Source organism: Lipotes vexillifer, unplaced genomic scaffold, assembly GCF_000442215.2.
Source record: "Lipotes vexillifer unplaced genomic scaffold, Lipotes_vexillifer_v1.1 scaffold200, whole genome shotgun sequence".
Taxonomy (NCBI): domain Eukaryota; kingdom Metazoa; phylum Chordata; class Mammalia; order Artiodactyla; family Lipotidae; genus Lipotes; species Lipotes vexillifer.
This window is the reverse complement of record NW_006790475.1, coordinates 182,723-208,442: the sequence shown is the minus strand read 5'-3', so window position 1 is coordinate 208,442 and position 25,720 is coordinate 182,723. Positions and strand designations below refer to the sequence as shown.

Genomic DNA, 25,720 nt, shown 5'->3' with positions numbered 1-25,720 from the left:
TTAGCCATGGCTGCTGCGCCTGCGCATCCAGAGCCTGTGCTCTGCAACAGGAGAGGCCACAGCAGTGAGAGGCGCGCGTACCGCAAAAAAAAAAAAAAAAAAGGATTGTACTATATTTAAAATTTTTTAATGTTTATTTTTCATAGATTTTGATTTCAAGATTTTGAATGCTCTAATCTTAAATCTGTACAGTTTTCCTTGTAACACATGATCTTATCTTTCAAGTTCAAGTTGCTATATTTTTCATCATAAGGAGAAATTTGTAGTGATTCAAATCACGTAGGATTGTGGACACATTGCAGAAATCAGATTACATTGAGTAAATGAGTTGTGTTTTCCTCTCTCACAGCACAGGATATCAGACAGGATTCTGCTCGCCAAATGCCTGACAGTGTTGGGATTTGTTATCATCATGTTCTTTCTCAATTCGTTTGTCCCTGGTGTTCATCTTGATATTGGTGAGTCTAATTTTGCGGGTAGCTTTTGTTGATAGGCCTTTCAAGTGACATCACAGTCTGGAAGGGAATGTTTCAAAGCTTGTTCCCAGATACTGGTGAGGCCTGAGAGAGATAGTTTTCTGGAGGAGAGGGAGAGGAGGATGGAGAGGGAGAGAGATATACATCTCAGTGCCATGGGTCCTCAGCCCCTCCAGGTTTAACATTAGAAGGGATAGAGAACAGGGTGGATAGCATCATCTCTATCATACTTAATAATCAGATCTTCAAACTGTTACCTGAGAAACACCTCTAGAAGAGATCAGAGGTCATGTCATCAAGACCACAGTCCTGCAGTTTGTGCAACCCGACCTGATAATTAGATGAGAGACATTAGTGAAGGGGCCAGAGTATTACAAGAAGTCTGTGCTGGTCCTTCTCCTTACCCAATGGTGCATCCATTTTCCCTATGCAACAGAACTCCATTCTCCCACCTGCTCCCATGGATTTCTCTTCTCTTGCTTTCACAGTCTTATGGTTCTCACTTTGTACTTTCCCAAGGTCTAGGTTGCATGGCCCATCCCCACCTGACACATGGCCATCTTGTAGAATGAGTTCACCAGATATCGTGTTTACCCTGGCATTTTTCTACTCTCCATCAACATTTCCATGTTACTTAGATCTTTCTAGTTGATTTAATAGTTATCTCTATTGGTGTCATTATTTAAAACAAAATAAAACCACTTCCAAAACCCACCTCACATGAAAGTATAGATATAAAGTTAAATTTGAGGAAGTGTCAAGGAGCATTTTCTTTAAACAAAATCTTTACCTATGGTTTTCCTTCAAAAGCGAGCTCTGCTAAGATGTTTTTATAAAACTTTGACTTACTGCAACATTTGAAGAATTCTGTAGAAATTAAAGCTTCTTAACTGTGTAAAATAGATGGATAACATGGGCAGGCTTAGTTATTCGAACCACAGCATTGCTCCTTTAGTTCTTGGCTGCCACTAGGAATCTTTATATCTCTAAAGATTAAACAAGTACAACAAAATTGCTATTTTGTGGGCAGATGGGTCCCATTAATTAATTCTTTTGGGTGTTCACAGATTATTTTGTTGTGGTCCGAGTGCGGGTTGGAAAAGAATTTCCAGACACAAAGCAGAATGTAAGGAAGATAGGGTTTATTAAAGAGAAGGGTCACTGCAAGAACAGCGGACTGACTTCCCGGTAGTCAGGGAAAGTCGACAATGAGCATGGGTTGCTTGTCTGTTTTTCTAGCCAGGGAACCTATAAGTCATCTGCTGACTGGGCAGAGTACGTATACTTTCAGTGTGCTGAGCGAGAGAAAAACAGGGCAAAGTCTTTCCTTATATGGAATGGGAAAGGGACAGGGCAAGGTGCTTGGGAGGGCTCTGGGACATTGCAGTGGTTGCATTGTGACAGAGTAATGGGAGTCCTGTAACTCTTTATTCTGGCAATATTGGCCCTTTGAGTTATCTTCTTCTCTGTCCTTGGAGCACACCACATATTCTGTTTGTTTTCTTTATTTTTTCTACATGTTGGCAAAGGTTATTAAGCTTGAAGGAAAGTTACTGTCTCAGCTACAGGAGCTATCAAATCTATAATATTTCACTGACAGCTACTTTATGAGAAAGAGGTCATAAAATTGCATTTAAACTTCACCATCATACTTACAATTGTTCTGCTTACAACTTTTTAAAATTGAAGTGTATTTGAATTACAATGTGTTACTTACTGCTATACAGTAAAGTGACTCAGTTATACATATATATACATTCTTTTTCATATTCATTTCCATTGAGGTTTATTGAATATAGTTCCCTGTGCTATACAGTAGGACCTTGTTATTTTGTTTCTAATTTTATTTGAGATTCTACTTTAAAAGAACACGTCACACATTTTAAAGACTGAAGAAATGTATTGGAGTTTGCATGCAATTTTGTTAGCACTTGGCAGTGGTGTTTGTAGAAATGATAATACTTTTAAAAGTTAAAGTCACATATTTTACCATATCTATGGACTTTAAAAAATCTTGATTACCATGAAGCTTTTTATTTTAGCCTGAGAAGACTATACTTTTTACTAAGATGTCACATCTCTTTTTGTGTGGTTGTTGCATCTGGGCTTGAAAGGCTTATTTTGTTTCTGCTTTTAAATCTTGTGTTTTCAGTTAAGATTGTGTACAAATGATTTTATCTGGGGATCCTAGAACACACTGGGCTGCATCTCTAGACAGAGTGAGTCTCTACATACATACAGAAATATATAATCTGTATATTTGCATATTCACTGTGATGGGAAAGAGGTTGACTAAGAGAAAGGCTTGATTAGCATATATGTTAAATGGAATACAGTTTCCTTAGAGTTACAGTAACTCTCTTAATGGGAACAGGGGCAAATTTAATGCAAGATCTTCCCAGGGCTTCAGCAGATAGAGATATGATCATTCGTCTTTGGTGAAGTGCTGTTTTGAATATGACATACTGGGTAAGTTGAGCATAATACAACGTAATGCCATGTAACATGAGGTGATGTCACATTACACAATGTGCATCATGTAACATGTGACATCATATAACACAATGTGATGCCCCATTACAAGGTGGTATCATATAAGTTGCACCATGTAACACAATGTGACATCACATAATACAATGTGGTGTCATATAACACCATGTCATGTCATGTAACAAAACATGACATCATATAATACATTCCTTTATTTAAACATCATAATCTAAGCACAGCAATGATTATCATTCTTTTTCCTTCTTACTTTATTTTTTAAATTATCATAGAGCAAAACTGACTTTTCTTTTCAAATTCAAAATTCTATGAACTTTAACAAAGATGTATATTTATGTAACTGCCACTATAATCAGAATACAGAATAGTTCCATCACCCCTCCCAAAATTTCTTTGTGTTATTCTTTTGTATCACCCTCTGCCTTAATCCTGGTGACTCCTGATATGTTCTCCATCACTATAGTTTTGTCTTTTGGAGAATGTCTTATACATGGAATCAGACAACCTTTGGAACTGACTTCTTTCACTCAGATTCATCCAAGTTGTTGCAGGTATCAATATTTCATTCTTTTTGTTGCTGAGTAGTCTTCCATGGTATGGATATACCACATTTTGTTTATCCATTGGCCCATTGAAGGACATTTGGGTTGTTTCCAATTTTTGGTGATTGTGAGTAGAGCTACTCCAAACATTTGTGTACATGGTTTTGTGTGAACTTATGTTTTTATTTCTCTTGGGTAATTACCAAAGAGTGGGACTGCTGGATCATATTGTGAGTGTGTGTTTAGCTTTAAAATAAGCTGCTGCACCACTTTTCAGAGTGACTGTAGCACTTTGCACTTCCACAGTAGTATATGGGAGGTCCAGCAGCTCTACATCCTCACCAGCATTTGGCATGATTAGACTATGCCTTAAATCTAGAACTCACACTTTATAATCATTTGTTTACCTCTCTGTCCCCTGGTATCCCCCTCTCCAGCTAGATTCAAGGGCATGGTCCATGTCTTCTAGGCTTTTCTCTACTCAGTGCCTTGTGTTAATGCCTGACACATTAGTAGATACAATATATAGGTTAATGGAATGCATGAACAAACTTCTTATTGATTCTTATAGATTCCAACTTATTTCATGATTGTGAGAATATCATGTGTGGCTGACTCAGCCTGTGTTCTCTAGAGAGCAAAGCCTTGTGTGGGTGTTCTTCATTGGAGAGTGTGATCCCAGGAAAGAGAAGTAAGGGACAGAGAAGTAGGGTGGTGAAGGGAGTGAGTCAAAACAAGGCTGAATCACTATCTGGCTACATTATGGGTCACTGGTCACTCCATACAGTAGGATTGTCTGAGAAGAAACATGAGATGTGTCTCAGGACTGTCCATGGGGTTGCAGGGAGAAAGATGGAACATTTATCCATTGGCCCAAGTTCTTCCCCATGGAATGCCAAATTGCAGGTGCATCCAGCTAATAAATGCATGAAGGCCACGCAACAGAGGAGCCCCAACTGGGAAGCAGCTGTTGGTACATGGGCTCAAAGGCAGATTTGGTCAGGGTGCACCTGTATGAGGGCATGTTTACACAGAGCTGACCACTGCCATAGACTTCTGGTGAGTGACTGGAGAACCCTGAAGGACCCAAGTGCAAGAGGTGGCACAACAGTGAAGAAAGAAAAGTGAATAAGGGCCATGGTCACAATTCATATGCATCTGGCAAAGAGATAGTTCCCCGATGTGCAGGGATCTTTATCTAAAATGTACACTGAAATTAACTCCATATTGCTCAAGCTGTTATGTACAGAAAGGTTCATAGTCTCCACATGAAATTCTTGGTGCCAGATACGTTTCAAAATTCAGATATTTTTGTTTATATTTTACGAAGACAATTAAGTGCACACACAAGGCCACCTTGACAAGAGCTGTGTGACCTTCAGTGAAAGGACCCTGTAGGGAGGGGTCCAAAATAATGACTGCTGTGAGCCCTTGTACCTAGACTCCATCTCCTGCTGGGATTCCCCTTGCAGAGCACAGCTGGAATCCTGGGTATGAGAACCTCTTGATGTGGTCCACACAGGCAGAGAGTGGGAGGGGTTGGAGGAAAATGGAGAGGGATGGGCAACTCAGCAGGTTCCTGTCCACTTACGTTCTCCCGTCAGTATTGGTGGAAAGCTTTAGTTGCAGCAAAATGCTTAGAAATAGTATCACTTATTTTTTAATTATCTTTTTTCAACCTCAATTATTTAAAAACTACTGACTTGATGTAATCATGGTGTTTCCTAAGTCTGATTGGAAGAACACTGAGCTTCCAGGTGTTGAAACGGAGCTATGAGCTTCACTCTGAGCTTTGATATCAAAGCTGCTGCTGGATGTTTGCAGCCACATCCCTGGATTGAGTAGAATTAGGGAAGATCGGAGTCCAGATTGCCGTGGTTCAAAGCAAAGCTCCAGTACTCAGTTGCTTGATGCTTGTGGACACCTGTAGCATGTCTCAGTCCTCCCTGTAAGGAGGTTGTGAGGACTGAATCACCTCATACAGGCAGAGGTCTCAGAAACAGCACCTGGTGCCGGATTGAGTGTGATGTGAATGGACAGTTTATGCTGACTGCTAAACAACTCAGGAAAATACAGGATGATGAAAAATGGCCTTGCTTTTGCTGGATTTAAAAAGGAAACTAGAAAGAATAGGACTTTTCTCATGACAGGACACCTTGCAGACAATATAGTAATTGCACAGGTAATGAGATGCTCCCTCCTTTTGCTCCCAGGCAGTTGCCCTATGTGTGGTTAGTAGAACTTAACCCCTTGGTGACTCTGCTCATTGTTACCTTCAAATCTAACTCATCCCATGCTGCCTGTCCTGCTTGCCCACCCAACTGTGGACTGGGAGCTCCCCAAGAGCAGGCTTAAGCTTGGACCCTGGAATCTCAATGCTTGGGTGAGTGACAGGTTCAGTGGTAGATTTAAAACTACCCCCTGGACACCCACAGTATTTCTTTGCAACAGAAAGTCTTATTTGTGATAAATCTCATGTGGCCTATTTTAGGTAGTCGATGGCCAACACATATTAGATACCTCACCAAAGGAGAGAGGCAGGGTAGTTTCTACTCCATCCAGTACGCACAAGCCATTCATGAGTTTTTCTTGTTTGAAGGGTGAATATGAGGTTTGTAACTGTTGTGATATTCTCTAGAGATGCATGCTGTGTGGCTTAAGACATATAGGTTATCTCATCTTAACCTCATGTAGTGGATTCATCAGGACAGTATTGCTTTTGATCAAAGGCACCTGAAAGGGCTTCCCTGGTGGCGCGGTGGTTGGGAGTCCGCCTGCCGATGCGGGGGATGCGGGTTCGTGCCCCGGTCCGGGAGGGTCCCGCGTGCCACGGAGTGGCTGGGCATGTGAGCCATGGCCACTGGGTCTGTGCGTCAGGAGCCTGTGCTCCGCAGCGGGAGGGGCCGCAGCGGTGAGAGGCCTGCATACCGCAAAAAACCAAAAAAACCAAAAAAAAACCCCCCCAAAAAACAAAGCCACCTGAAAAATGTCCAGAGCAGGACCAGGTACAATATGTTCTTTATAAAAAGACTGCAGATAGAACACAGTCAAGTTGTGTCTCTGAGCACATGAGACAGTTCGACTTTTGGGGAGAGGTTTCATACGTGGAGTTACCAGCTATGTTTTTAAGTAGTGAAAACATCCCATTTGAAGACTGAGCACATGAGAGGAGTCCACCTTGGTGAAATGGAAAAACACTCTCACAGACTGGGGGCTGAATCTTGGTTTTGCCCCCAACAAGCTGTGTAGCCTGAAGAAAACCTTGGGAGCCTCAGAGTTTCCTCATGGGAGTGGTTGCTGCAAGGTGACCAGAGCTCCTTGCCAAGGAGGCTGCTTAACAAATGGTAGAAGTCCTTGTTCTGCTTTCCTCTGAATCGTATTGCCCAGGGCTTTAGGAATGGGAGTAAAATGACCTATTTAGCTCTTTGTTTTGCATTGAAACTTGGCCCTGTTTGAGATTTGAGTGAGAAAGTACAGAGCCACCTATAACATAGGTTTTGCTTTAAGGAATGGCAGAGCTCTTGATGAGAGATTAATGCCCCAAGAGGGTGTTGATAGGAGTGCCACAGGATAAAGACAGCTCAGGTAAATGTTACTTTTTATCTTTATCCATCTCCACCCAACCGAAATTTTAATTTTTAGAAGAGTCTCAATGGCAGGTTGTTATAATTTGTAATAGAATGTGAAGCTGGAAACTGTATTGTTCCTATCAGCAGCCTTTTCTTCCAGCATGCTATAAAACAAATACCACTTCATCCTGTATTGCTGGGTGTCATTGAGGAGCCAGCACTGAGTAAGAATAGAATGGAATGTTATTGGCAGTGACCTGGGGGAACACATTAGAAGGTGCTGCTGGGACTTCTCAGTGCAAGCACCAGGCATTGCCAAGCAGATGTACTTATGCACAGGCAGTTTGATTAGTGCCACTGGTTTCTGCAGGCAGTGTGATTAAAGTTACGGGAGAAAGTGAGGTTTTTTCAGGGACAAGGAAGACTTCATTCAATTGTAGGTTATTGAAGGGAATTTTTCTGACACAATTAAACTCTGTGAATGCAGAACCTATTATAAACTTGGGTTCATGAGTACTATGACAGGAGTTTTGGCTGGAAGGAAATTCAGGCCTCCACAAATGATAAAGGAAAACAGAGAGTCTTACAGGAGCTTCTGTCTTCCTGTCCTGACTGATATTTCTTTTATGATCATGGAAAATACTTGTGTTTTTACTGAGTTTGAGAGATTCTTATTGCCATATAGCAGAGCAAACAATGAGATGCCATTTATGTTTGTAGAAAAGCATCACTCAGAGAAAGGGCAATTGGTGCAATATTTTGCTTACTGAGAATTTAAAGAAAAGACATGATGATCAATCAAGGAATCTTTAGAATAAAAATCAAGTAATTAACCATCAGATGTGATGGATTAGGTAAGCAACTATCTGTCTTCAGTTCTGTGGTAGAGGCTCTGAAGAGTTCAGACCAAAGTGATAAAGTCTAGTCAGGCAGACAAAGCTGCACACATGGAAAAATCAGGCATTCCAGCTACTTTGCTTAGAAAACTTCAATGGTTTCTCTCTGTCTGCAGAATGAAGTCCTAGCACCTCTGCAAAAGGATAATGCACTTCCCAAGCAGGACATCTTTCTTACTTATTTTTTATTGTGGTAAAAAATATATATCACATAAAGTTTGTCATTTTATCTATTTTATCACTTTATCATTTTTTAAACATCTCTATTGGAGTATAATTGCTTTAAAATGGTGTGTTAGTTTCTGCTGTAACACAAAGTGAATCAGCTATACGTATATATATATATATATATATATATATATATCCCCATATGCCTCTTGCATCTCCCTCCCACCCTCCCTATCCCACCCCTCTAGATGGTCACAAAGCACCAAGCTGATCTCCCTGTGCTATGCGACTGCTTCCCACTAGCTATCTATTTTACATTTGGTAGTGTATATATATCGATGCCACTCTCTCACTTTGACTCACTTCCCCTTCCCCGTGTCCTCAAGTCCATTCCCTACGTCTGTGTCTTTATTCCTGTTCTGCCCTTAGGTTCTTCAGAACCTTTTTCTTTTTTAGATTCCATATATATGTAGTAGCATGTGGTATTTTTTTTCTCTTTCTGACTTATTTCACTCTGTATGACAGTCTCAAGGGCCATACGCCTCCCTACAAATAACTCAGTTTCATTTCTTTCTATGATGAGTAATATTCCATTGTATATATGTGCCACATCTTCTTTATCCATTCATCTGTCGATGGACACTTAGGTTGCTTCCATATCCTGGCGATTGTAAACAGTGCTACATTGAACATTGTGGCACATGACTCTCTTTGAGTTATGGTTTTCTCAGGGTATGTGCCCAGTAGTGGGATTCTCAGGGTATGTTCCCAGTAGTGGGATTGCTGGGTCATATGATGGTTCTATTTTTAGTTTTTTAAGGAACCTCCATACTGTTCTCCATAGTGGCTGTATCAAATTACATTCCCAACAACAGTGCAAGAGGGTTCCCTTTTCTCCACACCCTCTCCAGCATTTATTGTTTGCAGACTTTTTGATGATGGTCATTCTGACCGGTGTGAGGTGATATCTCACTGTAGTGTTTTTTGTTTTGTTTTGCGATACGCAGGCCTCTCACTGTTGTGGCCTCTCCCGTTGTGGAGCACAGGCTCCAGACGTGCAGGCTCAGTGGCCATGTCTCACGGGCCCAGCCGCTCCACGACATGTGGGATCTTCCAGGACCGGGGCATGAACCTGTGTCCCCTGCATCGGCAGGCGGACTCTCAACCACTGCGCCACAAGGGAAACCCCCTCACTGTAGTTTTGGTTTGCATTTCTCTAATGATTAGTCATGTTGGCCTTCATATGTTTGTTGGCACTCTGTATATCTTCTTTGAGAAATGTCTGTTTAGGTCTTCTGCCCATTTTAGGATTGGGTTGTTTGTTTTTTGATATTGAGCTGCGTGAGCTGCTTGTATATTTTGGAGATTAATTCTTTGTCAGTTGCTTCATTTGCAAATATTTTCCCCCATTCTGAGGGTGGTCTTTTAGTCTTGTTTATAGTTTCCTTGGTTGTGCAAAAGCTTTTAAGTTTCAGTAGGTCCCATTTGTTCACTTTTGTTTTTATTTCCATTTCTCTAGGAGGTGGGTCAAAAAGGATCTTGCTGTGATTTTTGTCAGAGTGTTCGGCCTACGTTTTCCTCTAAGAGTTTTATAGTGTCTGGACTTACATGTAGGTCTTTTCTCCATTGTGAGTTTTTTTTGTGTATGGTGTTATGGAGTGTTCTAATTTCATTGTTTTACATGTAGCTGTCCAGTTTTCCCAGCACCAATTACTGAAGAGGCTGTTTTTTCTCCATTGTATACTCTTGCCTCCTTTATCAAAGATAAAGTGACAATATGTGCATGGGTTTATCTCTGTATTTTCTATCCTGTTCCAGTGATCTATATTTCTGTTTTTGTGCCAGTACCATACTGTCTTGATTACTGTAGCTCTGCAGTATAGCCTGAAGTCCAGGAGCCTGATTCCTCCAGCTCCATTTTTCTTTCTCAAGATTGCTTTGGGTATTTGGGGTCTTTGGTGTTTCCATACAAATTGTAAAACTTTTTGTTCTAGTTCTGTGAAAAATGCTCTTGGTAATTTGCTAGGGATGGCATTGAATCTGTAGATTGCTTTGGGTAGTATAGTCATTTTCACAATGTTGATTCTTCCTATCCAAGAACATGGTATATCACTCCATCTGTTTGTATCATCTTTAATTTCTTATATCAGTGTCTTATAGTCTTCTGCATACAGGTCTTTTGTCTCCTTAGGTAGGTTTATTCCTAGATATTTTATTCTTTTTGTTGCAATGGTAAATGGAAGTGTTTCCTTAGTTTCCCTTTCAGATTTTTCATCATTAGTGTATAACAATGCAAGAGATTTCTGTGCATTAATTTTGTATCCTGCTACTTTACCAAATTCATTGATTAGCTCTAGTAGGTTTCTGGTAGCATCTTTAGGATTCTCTATGTGCAGTATCATGTCATCTGCAAACAGTGACAGGTTTACTCCTTCTTTTCTGATTTGGCTTCCTTTTATTTCTTTTTCTTCTCTGATTGTTGTGGCTAAAACTTCCAAAACTATGTTGAATAAGAGTGGTGAGAGTGGGCAACCTTGTCTTGTTCCTGATCTTAGAGGAAATGGTTTTGGTTTTTCTCCATTGAGAATGATGTTGGTTCTGGGTTTGTCATATATGGCCTTTAATATGTTGACGTAAGTTCCCTCTATGCCTACTTTCTGGAGGGTTTTTATCATAAATGGGCGTTAAATTTTGTTGAAAGCTTTTTCTGCATCTACTGAGATTATCATATGGTTTTTATTCTTCAGTTTGTTAATATGGTGTATCACGTTGATTGATTTGCATATACTGAAGAATACTGCATTCCTAGGATAAACCCCAATTGATCATGGTGTATGATCTTTTTAATTGCTGTTGGTTTCTGTTCGCTAGTATTTTGTTGAGGATTTTTGCATCTATGTTCATCAGTGATATTGGCCTGTAGTTTTCTTTTTTTGTGACTCCTTTGTCTGGTTTTGTTATCAGGGTGATGGTGGCCTCATAGAATGAGTTTGGGAGTGTTCCTCCCTCTGCTATATTTTGGAAGAGTTTGAGAAGGATAGGTGTTAGCTCTTCTCTAAATGTTTGATAGAATTCGCCTGTGAAGCCATGTGGTCCTTGGCTTTTGTTTGTTGGAAGATTTTTTACTCACAGTTTCAATTTCACTGCTTGTGATTGGCCTGTTTATATTTCCTATTTCTTCCTAGTTCAGTCTCAGAAGGCTGTGCTTTTGTAAGAATTTGTCGATTTCTTCCAGGTTGTCCATTTTATTGGCATAAAGTTGCTTGTAGTAATCTCTCATGACCTTTTGTATTTCTGCAGTGTCAGTTGTTACTTCTCCTTTTTAATTTCCAATTCTATTGATTTGAGTCTTCTCCATTTTTTCTTGATGAGTCTGGCCAGTGGTTTATCAATTTTGTTTAACTTTTCAAAGAACCAGCTTATACTTCTATTGATCTTTGCTATCATTTTCTCTGTTTTTCATGTATTTCTGATCTGATCTTTATGATTTCCTTCCTTCTGCTAACTTTGGGGTTTTTTTGTTCTTCTTTCTGTAGTTGCTTTTGGTGTAAGGTTAGGTGGTTTATTTGAGATTTTTCTTGTTTCTTGAGGTAGGATTGTATTGATATAAAGTTCCCTGTTAGAATTGGTTTTACTGCATCCCATAGGTTTTGCTTGTCGTGTTTTCATTGTCTTTTGTTTCTAGGTATTTTTTAATTTCTTCTTTGATTTCTTCAGTGATCTCTTGGTTATTTATTAGTGTATTGTTTAGCCTACATGTGTTTGTAGTTTTAACAGATTTTTCCTGTAATTGACATCTAGTCTTATAGCATTGTAGTTGGAAAAGATAATTGATATGATTTCATTTTTCTTAAATTTACCAAGGCTCGATTTGTTACCCAATATATGATCTATCCTGGAGAATGTTCCATGAGCACTTGAGAAGAAAGTGTATTCTGTTGTTTTTGGATGCAATAGCCTATAAATATCAATTATTCCATGTTTTTTGATGTGTCATTTATAGATTGTGTTTCCTTATTTATTTTCATTTTGGGTGATCTCTCCATTGGTGAAAGTAGGGTGTTAAAGTCCCCTATATGATTGTTTTACTGTCAATTTCCCCTTTTATGGCTTTTAGCATTTGCCTTATGTATCGAGGTTCTTCTATGTTGAGTCCATAAATGTTTACAATTGTTATATCTTCTTCTTGGATTGCTGCCTTGATCATTATGTAGTGTCCTTCTAAGTGTTTTGTAGTAGTCTTTATTTTAAAGTCTATTCTGTCTGATATGAGAGTTGCTACTCCACCTTTCTTCTGATTTTCATTTGCATGGAATATCTTTTTCCATCACCTCACTTTCAGTCTGTATGTGTCCCTAGGTCTGAAGTGGGTCACTTGTAGACAGCATATATACAGGTCTTGTTTTTTGTATCCATTCAGCCAGTGTTTGTCTTTTGGTTGGAGCATTTAATCCATTTACATTTAAGGTAATTTTCGATATGTATGTTCCTAATACCATTTTCTTAATCGTTTTGGGTTTTGTTATTGTAGGTCTTTTCCTTGTCTTGTGTTTCCTGCCCAGAGAAGTTCCTTTGGCATTTGTTGTAAAGCTGGTTTGGTGGTACTGAATTCCCTTAGCTTTTGCTTGTCTGTAAAGGTTTTAATTTCTCCGTCGAATCTGAATGAGACCCTTGCTGCATAGAGTAATCTAGGTTTTAGGTTTCCCCTTTCATCACTTTGAATATATCCCACCACACCCTTCTGGGTTGCAGAGTTTCTGCTGAAAGATCAGCTGTTAACCTTATGCGCATTCCCTTGTATGTTATTTATTGCTTTTCCCTTGCTGATTTTAATATTTTTTCTTTGTATTTAATTTTTGATAATTTTGTTAATATGTGTCTTGCTGTGTTTCTCCTTGGATTTATTCTGTATGTGACTCTCTGTGCTTCCTGGACCTGATTGCCTATTTCCTTTCCCGTGGTAGGGAAAATTTCAGCTATAATCTCTTCAAATATTTTCTCAATCCCTTTTTCTTTTCTGCTTCTTCTGGGACCCTTATAATTCGAATGTTGGTGCAGTTAATGTTGTCCCAGAGGTCTCTGAGACTGTCCTCAATTCTTTTCATTCTTTTTTCTGCTCTGCTTTAGTTATTTCCACTCTTTTATCTTCCAGGTCACTTTATCCTTTCTTCTGCCTCAGTCATTCTGCTATTTATTCCTTCTAGAGAATTTTTAATTTCATTTATTGTGTTGTTCATCATTGTTTGTTTGCTCTTTAGTTCTTCTAGGTCCTTGTTAAACTTTTCTTGTATTTTCTCCATTCTATTTCCAAGATTTTGAATCATCTTTACTATCATTACTCTGAATTCTTTTTCAGGTAGACTGCCTATTTTCTCTTCATTTGTTTGGTCTGCCAGGTTTTTACCTTTTTCCTTCATCTGCTGTGTATTTCTCTGTCTTCTCATTTTGTTTAACTTACTGTGTTTTGGGTCTCCTTTTCACAGGCTGCAGGTTAGTATATCCTGTTGTTTTTTGTTGTCTGTGCCCAGTGTGTAAATTTGGTTCAGTGGGTTGTGTAAGCTTCCTGGTGGAGGGGACTGGTGCCTGTGTTCCGATGGATGAGGCTGGATCTTGTCATTCTGGTGGCAGGACCGCATCCGTTGGTGTGTTTTGGGGTTTCTGTGAACTTTTTATGATTTTAGCCAGCACCTCTGCTAATGGGTGGAGTTGTGTTCTTGTCTTGCTAGCTGTTTGGCATGGGGTGTGCAGCAGTGCAGCTTGCTGGTCATTGAGTGGGGCTGGGTCTTAGCGTTGAGATGGAGATCTCTGGGAGGGCTCTTGCAGATTGATATTACGAGGTGCTGGGAGGTCTCTAGTGGACCAATGTCCTGAACTCAGCTCTCCCACCTCAGAGGCTCAGGCCTGACATCTGGCCAGAGCACCATGACCCTGGGTCATCCTGGAGGAGATGGACTGAAGCCAGGAGAAAGCTAGAGGATTTTAGACTTGCCAGAATGCTTGTTTGATGAACTCAGGCAAAGGATGGTGACATTCTGTACCCAGGCTCTCCTCACAAAGAGGAAAGGGGTACCTCAGGAAGCTGAGCGCATGCTTCCTATAGTTTTATCTGTTTTAAGTGTACAGTTCAGTGGTGCTAATCACATTCACAATGTTGTATAACCATTACCACAGATTATTTTTTAAACTTTTCATCACCCCAAACAGAAACTTTGTAACCATTAAGCAGTAATTCCTCATTCTCTACCCCTTTACCCTCAGCTCCTGGTACCCTCTAATCTGCCTCTTGTCTCTATGAATTTGTCTATTCTAGATATTTCATATAAGTGGAATCATAAAAAATTTGTCCTTTTGTGTCTGACTCATCTCAATTAGAATTTTTCATGGTTCATCTATGTTATAACATGTATCAAAACTGCATGTTTTTAGTGGATGAATATTTCATTGTATGTATATACCATGTTTTGTTTATACATTCATCTGTTGATGGATATTTGGATTGTTCCAAATTTTGGCTGTTGTGAATAATGATGCTGTGAACATCAGTGTACAATTAGCTGTTTGATCCTCAATTTCAATTCTTTTGCCTATGTGCCTGAGAGTAGAATTGCTGGGTCATATGGTAACTCTGTGTTTAGCTTTTTGAGAACTTGGAAATCTATTTTCCACAGCGGTTTCACTATTTTATATTCCTACTAGAAATATATAAGGTTTCCAATTACTCCACCTCCTCTCCAATACTTGTTATTTTCTGTTATTTTTCCTAATTATAACCATCGTAGTAGGTGTGAAATTGTATCTTACTGTGGCTTTGGTTTGCATTTTCCTAATGACTAATGATGATGAGCATCTTTTCATATGCTCATTGGCTCTTTGTAGATCTTTAGAGAAATGTCTGTTCAAGTCCATTGCCCATTTTTAAATTGGGTTGTTTGTCTTTTTGTCCTTGATTTTTATGTAGTTTTGTATTCTCCTTATTAAACCATTATCATATATATTATTTGCAAATATTGTCTTATATTCTATAGTTTGTCTTTGCACTTTCTTGATAATGTCTTTTGATGCACAAAAGTTTTAATTTTGATGAAGTCCAATTTATCTAATTTTTCATATGTTGATTTTGTTTTAGTGTCATATCTAAGAATCCATTGCCAAATCCAAGGCATTGAAGATTTACCTTTATGTTTTCTTCTAAGAGTTTTATGGCTTTAACTCTTGTATTTAAGTCATTGATTCATTTGCAGTTAATTTTTGTATATGTTGTGATGTAGGGGTCCAAATTTATTCTTTTGCATGTGGAAATTCAGTTGTCCCAACTCTGTTTGTTGAAGAGATGATTCTTTCCCCCATTGAATGGATGTGACAGCCTTGTCAAAAATCAGTTGGTCATAGAGATATGGGTTTATTTATGGACTCTAAATTCTATTCCAGTAGCACACTGCTTTTCTGTCATAAGTTTTGAAATTGGAAAGTGTGAGTTCTCTGACTTTATTCTTTTTCAAATGTTTTTGGCTGTTTGGGACCCCTTGCAATCCATATGATTTTGGGAGTTGGATTTTCCATTTATGCAAGAAAGGCATTTTGTTAGGAATTACACGTAATGTGTAGATCTCTTTGGGTAGTATTGTCCTCTTAGAAATTTTAAGTCTTTCTACTCATGAAGATGGGATATGTTTCCAATTATTTGTCTTGTTATTTTCTTTTAGCAATGTTTTGTAGTTTTCAGTGTACAAGTCTTTCACCTTCTTGGTTTATTTATTCCCAGGTGCCCTATTCTTTTAGATGCTCTTGAAATTCTGTTGCTTTCTTAAATTTTTTCCAGATTGTTTATTGCAGGTGTATAGAAACACAACTGATATTTGTGTGTTGATCTCATACACTGCAAATTGTCTGTGTTCATAGCTTTCTTCTGGATTCTTTGAGATTTTCTATGTATAGGGTCAAGTAACCTATTAATAGTTAGTTTTACTTCTTCCTTTCCAATCAGATAGCTTTTGTTTCTTTTTCTTGCTTAATTGCTCTGCACTGAGGTTCCTGTTTGATGTTGAATAGAAGTGATAAAAGTGGACATACTTATCTCGTCCTTTATCTTAAGCAAAAAGCTTTCTTCCTTTCACCAATGAGTATGATGTTAGCTGTAGGTTTTTCATAAAGTTCCTTTAATGTGTTGATGAAGTAGCTTCCCTTCTATTCCTAGTTTTCTGAGTATTTTTAATCATGAAGGGATGTTGGATTTTGTCAAGTACCTTTCCTATGTCAACTGAGTTAAGCATATTCTTTTTTCCCCTTCATCATATTAATATGGTGTATAACATTGATTTTTCCTATGTTGACCACATTCTTGGGATAAATCCTTTTAATATGCTGTTGGATTCCACTTGTTAGTATTTTTTTGAGGATTTTTGAATCTGTATTCATAAGGGATAGTGGTCTGTAATGTTCTTTTCTTTTGATGTCTTTATCTGGCTCTGGTATTAGGGTAATGATGGCCTCTTAGAATGAATTAGGAAGTGTTCCCTCCTCTTCTATTTTTGGAAGCATTTGAGAAGATTTGGCTTAACTCTTCTTTAAATGTTTAGTAGAATTCACCAGTGAAGCCATCTGCTATTGCACTACTCTCTCTTGGGAAGTTTTTGACTAGTGATTCAATCTCTTTACTTGTTTTAGGTCTGTTGAGATTTATATTTATTTCTGAGTCAGTTTAGGCAATTTGTGTATTTCTATAAATTTGTCAATTTCATCTGGTTATCTAATTTGTTGATGTACAAATATTAATAATAATCTCATAATTTTTTAAATTTCTGTAATGTCAGTAGTAATGTCCCCACTTTCATTTCTGATTTTAGTTTGTTTCCTTCTCTCTTTTTCTTTGTGAGTCTAGCTAACAGTTTGTCAATTTAGTTGATCTTTAGAAAGAATCAACTTTTGGTTTTGTTGATATTCTCTGTTTTATTTCTGTTCTCTTATTTGTGAAGTTCTAGCCATTATTTCTCCAAATAGTCTCTCTACCCCTTTTTCTTGTCCTTCTGGAACTTGCATTATGTGTATGTTGGTCCATTTGATGGTCTGTGTTCACTTTTCTTTACTCTTTCTGCTCCTCAGACTCAATACTTCCAATTGTCCTAGTTTTAAGTTCATTACTTCTTTCTACTACATGCTCAAGTTTTCTTTTGAACTCTAGCAAATCTTTGTTTCAGTTATTGTACTTTTCAGCTTAAGAATTTGTTTGATTTCTTTTTCTTCCTTTCCTCTTCCTCCCTTACCTTCTCCTCATCCACTTCCTCCTCCTCTCTTCCCTCCTCCTCCTTCTTTTTTTTCTTCTTCACCATATTAACCATTTTAAAGTGTACAGTTTAGTAGCTTTAAGTATATTCACATTGCTGTGGCACAGATCTGAAAAATTTTTTATCTTGCAAATCTGAAACCTTTATTCATTAAATGCCTTGGTAACCACTATTCTACTTTCTGTTTTTATGAATTTGACTACTTTAGATACCTTGTATAAATGGAATGATACAGTCTTTATCTTTTAGTGACTGACTTATTTCACTTAGCATAAACTCCTCAAGGTTCATCCATGCTGTAGAATGAAATAGAATTTCTTTCCTTTTTAAGTCTGAATTATATTCTATTGTATGAATATACCAAATTTGTTTATCCATTCATCTATCAATAAATATTTGGGTTGCTTCTACCTCTTGGCTATTGTGAATAATGTTGCTATGAACAAGGGTATGCAAATATCTCTTCGAAACCCTGCTTCAATTCTTTTGGGTATATACCCAGAAGAAGGATTGCTGGATTATATGGCTTTAAGTATTTTGAGGAACCTCCATACCATTTTCCATAGTGGTTGAATCACTTTACAAACACCAACAGTGCGTTAGTGTTCCAATTTCTACACATCCCCACTCACATTTTTTTTTTCTGCTTTTTTGATAGTAGCCATCCTAACAGGTGAAAGATGATTTCTCATTGTCATTTTGATATGCATTTCTCTAATGATTAGTGATGTTGAGAAATCTTTTCACATGCTTGTTGTCCATTTGTATATCATCTTTGGAGAAATGTCTGTTCAGGTCCTATGCCTATTTTAAAACTAGGTTATTTGATTTTTTTGTTGCTGAGTTATAGGAGTTCTTTATATATATTGGATATTAACCCCTTATCAGATATATGATTTCCAGATATTTTCTCCCATTCCATGGGTTGACTTTTCACTCTGTTGATTGTGTCCTTTGATGCACAAAACTTTTAAAGTTTCATGTGGTCCCATATGCCTATTTTTGCTTTTGTTGCCTGGGCTTTTTGTGTCATAGCCAAGAAAACGTTGCCAAGTTCAATGTCATGAAGGTTTTCCCTTAAGTTTTCCTTTAGGAGTTCTATAGTTTTTGGTCTTACATTTAAGTCTTTAATTCGTTTTCAGTTAATTTTTGCATATGGTGTAATATTCAGGTTCTAACTTCATCCTTTTACATGTGGATATTCAGTTTTCCAACACCATTTGTTGAAGAGACTGTCCTTTCTCCGCTGAGTGGGCTTGGCAACTTTGCTGAAGAGCACTTGTCCATATTTGAAAGAGTTTACTTCAGGGCTTTCTATTGTAGTCCATGGGCCCCTTCCTTCCTTCCTTTCTTTTTATTGACATATACTTGATTTACAGTATTGCATTAGTTTCAGGTGTACAGCATAGTAATTCGGTTTTTTTGTTTGTTTGTTTGTTTGTTTCTTGCAGATTATATTCCATTATAGGTTATTACAAGATATTGGCTATAATTTCCTGTGCTATACAGTAAATCCTTGTTGCTTAAGGATTTTGCTTATGCTATTTTATATATAGTAATTTGTATCTTTTAATCTCATACCCCTTATTTGTTCCTCCCCTCTCTCTCTTCCCTTTGTTTACCATAAGTTTATTTTCTATGTCTGTGAGTCTGTTCCTGTTCTCTATGTAGATTCATTTGTACTATTCTTTTAGATTTAACATATAAGTGATATCATATAGTATTTGTCTTCTCTGTCTGACTTATTTTCACTAAGCATAATATTCTCTTGGTCCATCTATATTGCTGCAAATGGCAAAATTTCATTATTTTTTATGGCTGAGTAATATTTCTCTGTATATATATACCACATCTTCCTTATCCATTCATCTGATGATGGACACTTAGGTTGCTTCTGTATCCTGGCTATTGTAAATAATGTTGCTATGAATATTGGGGTGCATGTATCATTTCAAATTAGTAGTTTTGTTTTTTCAGATGTATACCTAGGAGTGGAATTTCTGGGTCATATTGTAGTTCTATTTTTAGTTTTTTGAGGAATATTTGTACTGTTTTCTATAGTGGCAGCACCAATTTATATTCACACCATCAGATCCCTTTTCTCCACATCCTTGCCAGCATTCCTTATTTGTGTTTTTTGATGGTAGCCATTCTGACAAGTGTGAGGTGATATCTCACTGTGATTTTGATTTACATTTCCCTGATGATTAGCAATGTTGAACATCATTTCATGTGCCTGTTGGCCACCCACATGTCCTCTTTGGAAAAATGTCTATCTAGGCCTTCTGCCCATTTTTGATTGTGTTGTTTGATTATTTTGATATTGAGTGTATGAGCTGTTTGAATATTTTGGGTATTAACCTCTTGTCAGTCACATTGCTTGCAAATATTTTCTCCCAATCCATATGAACAGCAAAGGACAGCAAAAGCTTTTAAGTTTGGTTATGTCCCAATTGTTTATCTTTGTTTTTATTTCTTTTGCCTTGGGGGACTGATCTAAGAAAATAATGCTTCAATTTATGACAAAGAATGTTTCACCTTATCTATGAAACAGAAACAGGCTCACAAATATAGAGAGCAGACTTGTGGTTGCCAAAGGGGCAGAGGTGGGGGAGGGAAGGATTTGGAGTTTGTGGTTAGCAAATGCAAATTATTATATATGGGATGGATGAACAACAAGGTCCTACCATATAGCACAAGGTATATTCAATATCCTATGACAAACCATAATGGAAGAGAATATGAAAAATATGTATAAGTGGATCAATTTGCTGCACAGCAAAAATGAACATTGTAAATCAACTATACTCAATAACATAAAAAATAATGTTTCACCTATGTTCTCTTCTAATAGTTTTATTGTGTCATGCTTACATTTAGGTCTTTAAGCAATTTTGAGAGTATATATTTTGTATATGGTGTGTGAAATGTTCTAAACTCATTCTTTTACATGCAGCTGTTCAGCTTTCCTACACCACTTCATTTTTTTTTTTATTGGAGTATAGTTGATTTACAATGTTGTGTTTGTTTCTGTTGTACACCAAAGTGAACCAGTGAATACATGTACATATATCCACTTTATTTTTTAGATTCTTTACCCATGTAGGTCATTACAGAGTATTGAAAATGGATCTCTGTGCTATACAGTGAGTCCTTATTAGTTATCTACTTTATATATAATAGTGTGTATGTGTCAATCCCAATCTCCCAATTTATCCCTCCCCTGCCCTCCACTTTCCCCCCAGTAACCATAAGTTTGTTTTCTACATCTATGGCTCTATTTCTGTTTTGTAAATAAGATAGTTTGTACCATTTTTTAAGATTCCACATATAAGTGATATCACATGATATTGGTCTTTCTCTGTCTGACTTACTTCACCCAGTATGACAATCTCTAGGTCCATCCATGTTGCTGCAAATGACATTATTTCATTCTTTTTTATGGCTGAGTAATATTCCATTGTATATATGTACCACATCTTCTTAATCCATTCCTCTGTCAATGGACATTTAGGTTGCTTCCATGTCCTGGCTATTGTAAATAATGCTGAAATGAACATTGGGGTGCATATATCATTTCAAATTATGGTTTTCTCCAAATATATGCCCAGGAGTGGGATTGCAGTATCATATGGTAGCACTATTTTTAGTTTTTTAAGGAATCTCCGTACTGTCCTTCATAGTGGCTGTACCAATTTACATCCCCACCAACAGTGTAGGAGGTTCCCTTTTCTCCACATCCTCTCCAGCATTATTCTTTGTAGACATTTTGATGATGGCCATTCTGACTGGTGTGAGGTAATGCCTCATTATAGTTTTGATTTACATTTATCTAATAATTATTGATGTTGAACATCTTTTCATGTGCTTTTTGGCCATCTGTATGTCTTCTTTGGAGAACTGCCACTCATTTTTTGATTGGGTTGTTTCTTTTTTCCTATTGAGATGCACCAGCTGTTTTTATATTTTGGAGATTAATCCCTTGCCGGTTGCTTCATTTGCAAATATTTTCTCCCATTCTGTGGCTTGTCTTTCTGTTTGGTTTTGGGTTTCCTTTGCTGTGCAGAAGCTTTTAAGTTTAATTAGGTCCCATTTGTTTATTTTGTTTTTACTTTCATTACTCTAAGAGGTGGGTCAAAAAAGATATTGCTGGGATTTATGTCAGAGAGTGTTTTATAGTATCTGGCCTTAAATTTAGGTCTTTTCTCCATTTTGAGTTTATTTCTGTGTATGGTGTTAGGGAGTGTTCTAATTTCATTCTTTTACATGTAGTTGTCCAGTTTTCCCAGCACCACTTATTGAAGAGGCTGTCTTTTCTCCACTGTATATTCTTGCCTCTGTTGTCATAGATTATGTGACCATAGTTGCTTGGGTTTATCTCTGGACTTTCTATCCTGTTCCATTTACCCATATTTCTGTTTTATGGCAGTACCATACTGTTTTGATGACTGTAGCTATGTACTGTAGTCTGAAGTCAGGCAGCCTGATTCCTCTAGCTCCGTTTTTCTTTCTCAAGGTTGCTTTGGCCATTTGGGGTCTTTTTTGTTTCCATACAAATTGTTAAATTTTTGTTCTAATTCTGTGAAAAATGCCATTGGTAATTTAATAGGGATTGCATTGAATCTGTAGGTTGCTTTGGGTGGTATAGTCATTTTGACAATATTGATTCTTCCAATCCAACAACATGGTATATCTCTCCATCTGTTTGTGTCATCTTTGATTTCTTTCATCAGTATCTTATAGTTTTCTGGGTACAGAAATTTTGCCTCCTTTGGGTGGTTTATTCCTAGGTGTTTTATTCTCTGTGATGTGATGATAAATGGGATTGTTTCCTTAATTTCTCTTTCTGATCTTTCATTGTTAGTGTGTAGGAATGCATGAGATTTCTGTGTATTAATTTTATATCCTGCAACTTTACCGAGTTCATTGATGAGCTCTAGTAGCTTTCTGGTAGTATCTTTAGGATTTTCTGTGTATAATATCATGTCACCTGCAAACATGGGAGTTTTACTTCTTTTCTGATTTGGATTCCTTTTATTTCTTTTTCTTCTCTGATTTGCCATGGCTAGGACATCCAAAACTTTGTTGAATAAAAGTGGCAAGAGTGGACCTCCTTGCCTTGTTCCTAATGTTAGAAGAAATGCTTTCAGTTTCTCACCATTGAGAATGATTTTTGCTGTGGGTTTGTCATACATATATGGCCTTTGTTATGTTGAGGTAGGCTCGCTCTATGGCCACTTTCTGGAGAGTTTTTATCATAAATGGGTGTTGAATTTGTTAAAACCTTTTTCTACAGCTATTGATATGACCATATGCTTTGTATCCTTTAATTTGTTGCAGTGTATCACACTGCTTGATTTGTAGATACTGAAAAATTCTTGCATCCCTGAGATAAATCCCACCTGATCATGGTGTATGATCCTTTTAATGTGCTGTTGGATTCGATTTGCTAGTAATTTGTTGAGGATATTTTCATCTATGTTCATTAGTGGTATTGGCCTGTAATTTTCTTTTTTGTGATATCTTTGTCTAGTTTTGGTATCAGGGTGATGATGGCCTCATAGAATGAGTTTGAGAGTGTTCCTTCCTCTGCAATTTTTTTGGAATAATTTCAGAAGGATAGGTGTTAGCTCTTCTCCAAATGTTTGATAGAATTCTCTTGTGACTTCATCTGACCCTGGACTTTGGTTGTTGAGAGTTTTTTAAATCACAGTTTCAATTTCAGTGCTTGTGATTAGTCTGTTCATATTTTCTATTTCTTCCTGGTTCAGGCTTGGAACATTGTACCTTTCTAAGAATTTGTCTGTTTCTTCTAAGTTGTCCAATTTATTGGCATATAGTTGTTTGTAGTAGTCTCTTATGGTCCTTTGTATTTCTGTGGTGTCGTAACTTCTCCTTTTTCATTTCTAATTTTATTGATTTGAGTTCTCTCCTTTTTTTTTCATGATGGGTCTGGTTAAAGTTTTATCAATTTTATCTTCTCAAAGATCCAGCTTTTAGTTTCATTCATCTTTTCCATTTTTTCCTTCATCCCTATTTTATTTATTTCTGCTCTGATATTCATTTCTTTCATTCTAGTAACTTTGGGTTTGTTTGTTCTTCTTTCTCTAGTTTCTTTAATTACGTTGTTTATTTGAGATTTTTCTCTTTTCTTGAGGTAAGATTGTATTGCTATAAACTTCCCTCTTGAAACTGCTTTCACTGCATCCCATAGGTTTTGGGTCATCGTATTTTCATTGTCATTTGTCTCTAGGTATTTTTTTGATTTTCTCTTTGATTTCTTCAGTGATCCATTGGTTGTTTAGTAACATATTGTTTAGCCTCCATGTGTATGTGTTTTAACCATTTTTCCCTAAGTGTTTTCTAATCTCATAGTGTTGTGGTCAGAAAAGATGCTTGATATGATTTCTAATCTCATAGCGTTGTGGTTAGAAAAGATGCTTGATATGATTTTAGTTGTCTTAACTTTACCGAGGCTTGATTTGTGACCCAAGATGTGATCTATCTTGGAGAATGTTCCATGTGCACTTGAGAAGAAAATGTATTCTGCTGCTTTCAGATGAAATGTCCTATAAATGTCCATTAACTCTATCTGGTCTAATGTGTTATTTAAAGCTTGTGTTTCCTTACTAATTTTCTGTCTGGATGATCTTTCCATTGGTGTAAGTGGGAGGTTAAAGTCCCCCACTATTGTTGCATTACCGTCAATTTCTCCTTTTATGGCTGTTAGCAGTTGCCTTATATATTGAGGTCCTCCTATGTTGGGTGCATATATATTTACAGTTGTTATTACTTCTTGGAATAATACTGTGATCATTATGTAGTGTCCTTCTTTGTCTCTTTTAACACTTTATTTTAAAGTCTATTTTTTCTTATATGTGTATTGTTACTCCAGCTTTCTTTTGATTTCCATTTGCATGGAATATCTTTTTCCGTCTCCTCACTTTCAGTCTGTATGTGCCCCTAGGTCTGAAGTGAGTCTCTTGTAGACAGCTTATGTACAGGTCTCATTTTTGTATCCATTCAGCCAGTCTATGTCTTTTGGTTGGAGCATTTAATCCATCTACATTTAAGGTAATTATCGATATGTATGTTCCTATTGCCATTTTCTTAATGTTGGGGTTTGTTTTTGTAGGTCTTTCTTCTTCCCTTTTTCTCTTGTTCTTGTCTCTTGTGCTTTGATGACCATATTTAGTGTTGTATTTGGTTGCTTTTTCTTTTTGTGTGTGTGTATCTATTTTAGCTTTTTGGTTTACATTTCCCATGCAGTTTTGATATAATAGTCTATATATGTACAAGGTTGTTTCACATTTCTGATCTCTTAATTTCAAATGCAATTCCCATTTGCTGCATTTGTACTCTCCTCTTCTTATGGTTGCTGGTTTTGATATCATATTTTTGTGTGGCTGATTTCCTGCTTTCTCTGTATGTTTGCCTTTACCAGTGAGCTTTCCAATTTGTGATTTTTTTGTTTCTAGTTGTGGCTTCTTCTTCTTCTTCTTCCTTTTTTTGCCTGCCTAGAGAAGTTCCTTTAGCATTTGTTATAAAGCTTGTCAGGTAGTGCTAAATTCTCTTAGCCTTTGCTTCTCTGTAAAGCTTTTGATTTCTCTGTTGAATCTGAATGAGAGCCTTCCTGGGTAGAGTATTCTTGGTTGTACCTTCTTCCCTTTCATCACTTTTAATATATTGTGCCACTCCCTTCTGGCCTGCAGAGTTTCTGCTGAAAAATCAGCAGATAACCTTATGGGAGTTCACTTGTATGTTATTTGCTTCTTTTCCCTTGCTGCTTTTAATATTTTTTCTTTCTCTTTACTTTTTGTCATTTTCATTACTATATGTCTCAGCATGTTCCTCTCTGGGTTTATGCTGCCTGGGACTCTCTGTGGTTCCTGGACTTGGTTGACTGTTTCATTTCCCATGTTAGGGAAATTTTCAGCTATTATGTCTTCAAATATTCTCTCGAGTCCTTTCTCTTTCTCTTCTCCTTCTGGAACCCCTATAATGCAAATGTTGGTGCATTTAACGTTGTCCTAGATGTCTCTACTAAGGACTATCCTCATTTTTTAAATTCTTTTTTCTGTATTCTGTTCTGCACCAGTGATTTCCACCATTCTGTTTTCCAGGTCACTTTTCCATTCTTCTGCCTCAGTTATTCTGCTATTGATTCCTTCTAGTGTATTTTTCATTTCAGTCATTGTATTGTTCATCTCTGTTTGTTCTTTAGTTCTCCTAGGTTTTTTTTAAAACATATCTTGTATCTTCTCAATCTGTGCCTCTATT

The 25,720-nt window shown here is 37.3% G+C and overlaps 1 protein-coding gene across 1 annotated transcript in view; it reads left to right on the top strand.

Annotated features, from left to right (window-relative positions):
- The window catches only part of OCA2 (OCA2 melanosomal transmembrane protein), a 271,890-nt gene that overhangs the window by 146,696 nt on the left and 99,474 nt on the right, over positions 1-25,720 (top strand). The window contains exons 17-18 of the mRNA XM_007463772.1: positions 350-458; positions 1,544-1,602. Of these exons, the coding sequence (XP_007463834.1) occupies positions 350-458; positions 1,544-1,602 (168 nt within the window). The remainder of the gene's footprint in view (positions 1-349; positions 459-1,543; positions 1,603-25,720) is intronic.